General features: G+C 49.8%; 1 protein-coding gene across 1 annotated transcript; it reads left to right on the plus strand.

Moving 5' to 3' along the window:
• The first annotated feature begins 241 nt into the window (after window positions 1-241).
• LOC109925045 (interferon regulatory factor 2-binding protein 1-like) lies at window positions 242-4108 on the plus strand. Its single transcript, XM_048618318.1, has one exon. The coding sequence runs from the start codon at window positions 367-369 to the stop codon at window positions 1939-1941; it is 1575 nt and encodes a 524-aa protein (XP_048474275.1). The 5' UTR covers window positions 242-366; the 3' UTR covers window positions 1942-4108.
• Window positions 4109-7886: the final 3778 nt, after the last annotated feature.

The following is a 7886-nucleotide window of genomic DNA, read 5'->3' on the forward strand; positions in this document are numbered from 1 at the left end:
CACTGTACTTCATTGGGTTTTAATACATTTCATTGGGTCACACTGTATTCATTGGGTTTTAATGCATTTCATTAGGTTACACTTTATTTCATTCGGCTATTATGCAATTCATTTCCAGTCGCTTTACGAGTGTAATTAGTTGTTATATGTTGCTGGCGCCTCACCATTAGTGGATGGTGCATGGGGTAGACAGACAGAAAGAGACTACAATTCCCAGAGGCCTGTGCAGTGGAGGCACAATGACGTCCCCCGGGGTGACGTCGGACGCGGGCGCGCAGGCGTACTGGAGCCTGAGGCCTAGTCTTCCCGCCGCCGCCTCCAGGGTTCGGGGACACAGACAGAGAGAGTCCGCCCGCCATTGTCCCGATGGGCTCGGCCCCTCCGCCCGCGGCGTCGGCCTCGTCGCCGTCGTCGTCCCGGCGGCACTCGTGTTACCTGTGTGACTTGCCGCGGATGCCGTGGGCGATGATCTGGGATTTCTCTCAGGCCGTGTGCCGGGGCTGCGTCAACTATGAGGGAGCGGACCGGATCGAGCTGGTCATCGAGCAGACCCGGCACCTGAAGCGGGCACACGGCCTCCCAGCACCGGGGCCTGCGGCACAGGCCCAAGCTAGGCCCCGGACTCCCCTCCCGCCTCCACCCCCAACCGCTCATCACCATCACCGGCTCCTCCTGGGGGATTACCCCGGGCCTGAGGCTCCCCCTCCGCCTCCTCCACCGTCCACAGCCCGAGGCCGCCCGCTCCTAGGCCTCAACCCGCGCTCCGGCCCCCAGCTAGGCCTCAGCCTGGGCCTAGAGTTAGGCCGAGGCCGGCCCGAGTTGGAGAGGGCCCTCCGCGAGAAAGCGGGGCCGCTGCAGCCACCCGGAGCCGAGGCTGCTCTTTCGGAGCTAGGCCGCGCCTTGAGGCACCGAGCGGAGGAGTGGGCTGGCCGCCCGGCTGCTGTCAGGGACTCCTTGCTCGGCCTTTCCGACTGCGCTCCTTTCCCTCTCCGGCTGCGGACCGAGCCCAACCTCCAGGCCCGGGTCTTGGCCTTTGACGCGGCCGAGCGCTGCCCGGACCGGGCCCTGGAGTTGCGGCTTTTTATCGAGTATCCGAGCGGCTCCGGGGCCGTTTACTCCGGGGTGACCGAGGCCGCCCGTCACATGTTGGCCGACAGCGCCAAGGAAGCGCTGGCCGCAGGCCCGGCCCCAGGCCTCGAATGCCTCGAGTACGAGAGGAGGCCCGGAGCCGGTGATTGGAGGCCCCTGTCCCAGCTTCTGACCGAGGCCGCCCGCCTCTTCAAGGAGGCTGTGCCCGCCGAGCTCCTGCCCGAGCCTCACTCCGAGCCCGGGCTCAGCAGGCCTCCTCCCTCTTCTAGGCCACTAGGCCCACCTCGGCGCCGCAAAGCTTCCCCAGAGCCTGAGGCTGGCAAAGGCTTGGCCCCAGGGGACCCCCAGGCCTGGCCACCTGATGGTCACTCTCCGGCCGGCTCCTCCAGCTCGGTCGCCGATCCCCTGCTCCCCAAAGAGGCCGTGCACTCCACCACCACGGCCCCCAGCCAGAGCGGCCCGAGGCGCCTGGCTTCCCGTAACGGTGGGGAGGCTGAGCCTGGAGCTGAGCCCCCTCCTCCTCAGCCGCCGCCTCCTCCTCCTGCTGCACCCTCGGCCCAGCCCTCAGCTGCAGCCCCGGACTCCTCGAACAGCCCTCTCTGCTGCACCATCTGCCACCAGCGACTGGAGGACACCCACTTCGTCCAGTGCCCCTCGGTGCCCGGCCACAAGTTCTGCTTCCCCTGCTCCCGGGAGAGCATCAAGTCGCAGGGGGCCAACGGCGAGGTCTACTGCCCCAGTGGCGACAAGTGCCCGCTCATTGGCTCCAACGTGCCCTGGGCCTTCATGCAGGGAGAGATTGCCACCATCCTGGCGGGAGACATCAAAGTGAAGAAAGAGAGGGACCCCTGAGACACAGAGAGAGCAAGAGACTGAGCTGCTTGGGTCGAGGAGCCTGCTGCCTGTAACTCTTTTTTGGAAACCTCCCACTCTCCTTGCCCGCCAATGGGCCAAGAGGTTTCTGCAACCAAAAAGATTTTTGAAAAAACACAAAACAATGGGATTGACTTGCCCTATCTTTGGAAGATAACCCCCCCTGCCCCCACACCCCTCCCAGGACAGACTTTACTGCAGCAAAAGAGACAGGGGAGTATCATTCGCCATCGTCTGACCCTGCCCCATGACCAACATTGGCACTTAAGACGCTTGTGCGTACCATGGAGGATGGGGATGTGGCAGAGTTTTTAAAACTCCTGAGATTTCGACGTGCCAGAAACTTTTCAAGTTGTTGTAGCGGTGCCTGTGTCGAGGTTTCAAGGTGCTACGTGGGATTAGGTGCCCCGGTTGTTGACACTGGTTTTGCATTATCTGTACACATCCATCAGACTCTCTGGACAACCACTTTTTTGTATATGTGTGTTTGTGTTTTGTGTGTGTGTGTGTGTGTGTGTGTTTTTTAAACGTTGTGCTGTATGATCCCTCAAACCTTCCAAAGGCGGGAGAAAAGTGCTCCCGGAGGTGCCTGTGATGTCTCAATGCGACCTTTGCTCTCAATCTCTTCCCCCACCTCCTCTTGCTCCCCAAGAAGCACCTGTTTGTGTACTGCCCTCTCACTCTGAATGGAGAGCCACAATAAGTTGACTGTTGCAAATATTGGTTGCAGGAGCTGACACACCAGTACCTTGTGGATTCACACAACGCTGTGTAACCTTTTGAGCAGTGGCAGTTCCCTTTTTAAGGGAAGGTCAGTGTAGTCGTTGGTCTGGCAAGCCTGTATTTGTGTGACGAGAGGTTGAATTGACATATGGTTGTAAGCTGTTCAATGGGGTGGCAGGGGAGTATTCCTATTGCCAACATCGCCATGCAACACAAGCTCTGGTTCCGAGGCTCAGTTGGGAAAGGCACAGAGCAGCTAGGAATGTAATGGCAGGTCGATCGGGGCTGCGCTGAGCCGTTTGACCACAGCCTCAGGACAGTGACTTGATGGGAATCCTCAATCGGCCTTTACACCCCTTTCCTTCCCCATTGAATAAGAAGGAGACTCTCCCCTGCTGGCCGTTGTGCAGTGTTGCGGGCCATACTTGGGTCTTGAGCGAGAGCCCAATCAAGTTTGCCTGTGATACTTCCCAGAGTTCAGTGGCCTGTCTGAGTTCTTGCCGTCTGAGGGTCGGCCACATGAGGAGGTGATTGAGGGTAGTGTCTTGTCTCCAAAAAGATCAATAGCCATGTGGGAGGAGGGGAGAAGGATTGGGAGTGAGGGATTCTCACTCAGCGAGTCAATTTTTGTCACCCTCTTGTTGGGGCTGCTGTTTGAGTCTGTGATGGATCAGATAAGTCATTTGTCTTTGTGAAGTTTATCTTTTGCTCTGTGTTACCGTTGAACTCAAGCAACATATTAAAACCCCCAACTGGCGTGCTTTCATGTCTTTTAAGAATTGTGTGACACCTCGAGGATGAGGTGGAGAAAAGTTCTGTCGTTGATCAGCTCACGAAACACAGCACTGAGCCTGAGTCCTTTCAGATGAAGATGGATTGAGCTGCACCTGAGTGCTGGCATTACCTGTACCCTGCAAGACTCTGCAGAGTCCACAGCAGTGGTCAGTGTTTTTGCAATTGGAACCACAGTCACTCAGGATACTTCAGATGTGTCCTCTGACCCACTTGCTGCCATTTATGTGACCAGTTCGGTGCACCTTCGAAGGGCAGTGTGAGACTGACTTGAAGTGGGGGAGATATTAATAAATATTGTAAGGGGAGTGGAGAACTGTGGTGTCTGCCATTTTGTTTGATTACCTCTTCTTGAGTATGTTTAAAATGCTACTGTTTTTTTCTGAAAACAAAAATTATAAAGCTACTGCGCCGTTGCAAGTAACAGTGAGCATTTGAAGGGGTTTTCATTTTGTGATCTGATACCAGTGTGTTGTGTGTGTTCTTCATGTGATTGTACCGGCTGTTTCTTCCTCCCTCTGTTGTAATAATCTGTAATTACCTTAGCTTGTGATAATCATGGTTTAACAGAAGAATTTTTTTTATATTTAAATTCAAAATCCCTATGAAATAAAACCCTTTTTAACTGGGACTTGGATTGCTCTGTGCTGCAGTTGGAACCAGCTTGAAACTTTCCCTGATGAAGTACCTTCTCATTCAAAGTGAGGTACCTTGTCTGTTGGAAGGAAATCTCATTGTACTTGAATGCTTGTGTTAGGCTGACGCTGGGTGAGATCTCCTAACCCTTATCATTGGCATTTGCCCTTCAGAAGATGATCTGCCCTGTTTAATTTCTGTTCCCGTTGCAGTGGAGGGGCACCTGTAATCAAAACAGAAATTGCTGGCAGTAATCAGAAGGTTGGGTCAAATCTTTGTAGAGACAGTTAAAGTTTCAGGATGATCATGACAGTTTGGGGGTGCTGAGTTTGAGTGCTTCCCAGGTTAAACCAGGAGTCCCAGACTACTTTCCCACATGACAAGAAATATCGCCTTGGGTTTCCTTCCCTTTGTCAGCTGCTGTGTTATTCAGTGTGTGACTCCAGTCCCGTTCCAGTCTGATTGGAGGTTCTGTTCGAACTAATATGACATAGTGAGCTATTTTGACATGCCAGAAACACTTAAAAACCTCTAGGACGTTGAAATAGTTTATTTTAAGAAGGAAGTATTAATGGGAAGTCTAAAAGCACTTTTACAGCCAGTGATGCGAACGGATCCATTATCCATTCCCAGATTTTGAATCATTAAAGGAATCCAGGATTGTGTGGGGTGGGAGGCGGGGAAATAGATTTGGGGATTATCAGAACAACCATGATCTCATTGAATGGTGGAGTAGGTTAAATGGCCTACATCTGCTCCTGTGTCTTACAGTCTTATGAATTTATTGTACATTTTGGGAGTAGCTTTTCAGTGATGGCCTAACAATATTTCTGCCTTCCTGGATCTTTCCATTTTAATTTGTCTCTTTTTTTTTATTCAAAATGTCTGCCTTGGATTATAGTGAATAACAATTTCTAACTTTTACTGCAACAGCTGTCTACTAACACCTAGTCTCATCTTTCAGCTACTCCATGGCAACACCAAACACATGGTTTGGGACAGAGTAGAGAAGGGTAGTCAAAGAGCTAGCTATAGCTGTTCAGGAGTGTCTCGAAGGAGAAGGGGTTCCAGAACTGAAGGCCCAGCAGCCAATGATGCTGTGTTTAAAGTTGTAAGATACACAATAGTCAGGAATTCAAGGAATGCAGGGATCTGAGAGCAGTGGGGTTGGAGAGTTTTTTTAATTCATTCATGACGTGTGGACATCTCTGGTCAAGGTAGCAATTATTGCCTATCCCTAATTGCTGCTTGATGGCGAGCTGCTGTCTTGAGTCAGTGGAGAAGTTTAGGGAAGGGAGGGATTCGAAAATCAGGATTGTATTGCTGGCCCTGTAGCTGAAATGCAGGCCTGGCTGTGTTGGGCCACTAGAGGTTGAGTCATTAGCGAGATACCTGTATGGGTAATACAGTGCTGTGAACAATCGCCTGAGCAAAGCAATTCATGAGGTTGCTCAATATGACCTCTGGAGAAGAAAGTTGTCTTTAGTAATTAGGCATTTTTGAAGGAGCCAAATCTTAGTTCCTGAAGGACCAGGAACTGTTCTGATTACTGGAAGTATTTGGGTTCTCTTCATCTGACTCTCTACTGGTTGTTGCTTCCCTTTCTATCCCTTTCTTCCGCTGGAGTTAAGTATAGCTGCTCCTTAAATGCATTGATACTGCTTACCTCAAACGCTCCACATAATGTCAGACCCACATCTTTGCCAATCCTGACAGTCCCACAGACCAACCATAGATGTAGGATTCTCGATAGCACTCACAACACGACTCTTTTCTCTTCAATAAGTTTATATAAATTCATTATCTGGCCTCTCTTCAATCAGTGCCTAATTCACAAGTCCTCATTTGCACGTGACTGGGGCAAGGTTAATTTGTGAGGCCCCAAGAATAATTCATAGACTAAAATATTTTGACTACCTAGCTAGCGTGAAGTAGGTTTGTTCTGTGAGGTTTATTTTTAATTAAATTGAGGTCTGTAACATAATGAAAGGACCAGATTGTGAATTTTTGGAATCCATCCTCATTGAGAGAGTTGTCTAATCTATGATCAAACTTTCTCCACTGAGTTCTGTTCTCCACTGTCCTGCAGAGAGACCAGTCTGTGACTTGATTATTACAATCCATTCTGTCTTGGGTTTTCCTTCTGCGTATGCTCCAGGTGTTTTTCCTTGCATAACCTCCTTCCAAACACATGCTCCTGGTTGTGACATTTGCCCAAAACTTGGAGCTATGACACTATTGCGATTACAGAGACTCAACTGAAAGAGAGACAGGACTGGCAGCTGCATGTCCCTGGATTTAGATGTTTCGGGTGTGATAGAAAAGGATGTCAAAGGGGTCGGGGAGTTGCTTTACTGGTAAAGGAGTATCTCTCAGCTGTACTGAAGGAGGATACATTAGAGGACTCGTGCAGCTAGGCAATATGGGTAGAGCTCAGGAATAGGAAAGGTGAAATCAGAATGCTGGGGGTATACTACAGCTAGCGGGAAATAGAGGAGAGGATATGTAGATGTATTTTGGAAAGACATAAAAACAGCAGGGTTGTTGTGGGTGATTTTAACTTCCTCTATATTGTCTGGGACTCACTACATGCTAATGGCTTGGATGGGGCAGAATTTGAAAGGACCTTTCAGGAGGGATTGTTGACATAATGTGTAAACAGCCCAATCAGGCAAGGGGTTGTACTGGACCTGGTTTTGGGAAGTGAGCCTGGCCAGGCGAGTGAAGTTTCAGTGGGGTAGTATTTCAGGAGGGAAGTAGTGACCATAATACCATGAGTTTTAAGATGGTCATGGATAGGGATAACAGTAGTCAGGTGAAGGTGTTAAATTGGGGGAAGGCGAACTACAACAATATTAGAAAGTGGAGAATTTTGATTGGAGGTTTGAAGGTAAATCCACATCGGACATGTGGGGCTATCTCGAATGGCAGTTGATAAGAGTTCAGGAGAAGCATGTTCCTGGAAGATAGGAGGATAGATGTGGCAAGTTATGTGAACCTTGGATGACCAGGGGTGTTATGATCTTGGTCGGAAAGAAGAACAAAGCATACATAAGGTCTAGGACACCATCTGCTGAAGCCCTTGAAGTATATAAGGAAAGTAGAAAAGAACTTAAGGAATTAGAATGGCTAAAAGGGGTCATGAAAAACTGTTAGCAAACAGGATTAAAGAAAATTCCAAAGCTTTGTATACATATGTGAAAAGCAAGAGGGTAGCCAGGAAGCGGGTTGGCACACTCAATGAGAAAGGGAATCTGTGTGGAGCCAGAAGACGTAGATGAGGTCCTAAATGAATACGTCATGTCGGTATTCACCAAAGAGGAGTTGGTGGAGGATGACCTCGGAAGGAAGTGTTGAGTTTCTAAGTCAAGTTGTTATTAAAAAGGAAGAGTGTTGTGCGTCTTAAAAAGTATTAAGGTAGACAAGTCCCCAGGTCCTGATGGGATCTATCCCAGAATATTGAAGGAGGCAAGAGAACAAATTGCTGGAGCATTAACAGCCATCTTTGCATCCTCTTTGGCCACAGGTGAGGTCCCAGAGGACTGGAGAATAGCCAATGTTGTCCCATTGTTTAAGAAGGGTAGCAGGGATAATCCTGGAAGTTACAGGCCTGTGAGCAGTCAGTGGTAGGGAAATTATTGGGAAAGATTCTCCGGGACAAGATGTATGCACATTTAAAAGCAAATGGACTTATTAGCGATAGCGTGGTTTTGTGCAGGGGAGGTTGTGCCTCACTAATTTGATTGAGTTTTTTGAGAAGGTGATGAAGATGA

Source organism: Rhincodon typus, chromosome 39, assembly GCF_021869965.1.
Source record: "Rhincodon typus isolate 14 chromosome 39, sRhiTyp1.1, whole genome shotgun sequence".
Taxonomy (NCBI): domain Eukaryota; kingdom Metazoa; phylum Chordata; class Chondrichthyes; order Orectolobiformes; family Rhincodontidae; genus Rhincodon; species Rhincodon typus.

Excerpts from the sequence above, each read along its gene's own strand:
- LOC109925045 (XM_048618318.1), top strand. The coding sequence starts at position 367 with ATGGGCTCGGCCCCTCCGCCCGCGGCGTCGGCCTCGTCGCCGTCGTCG.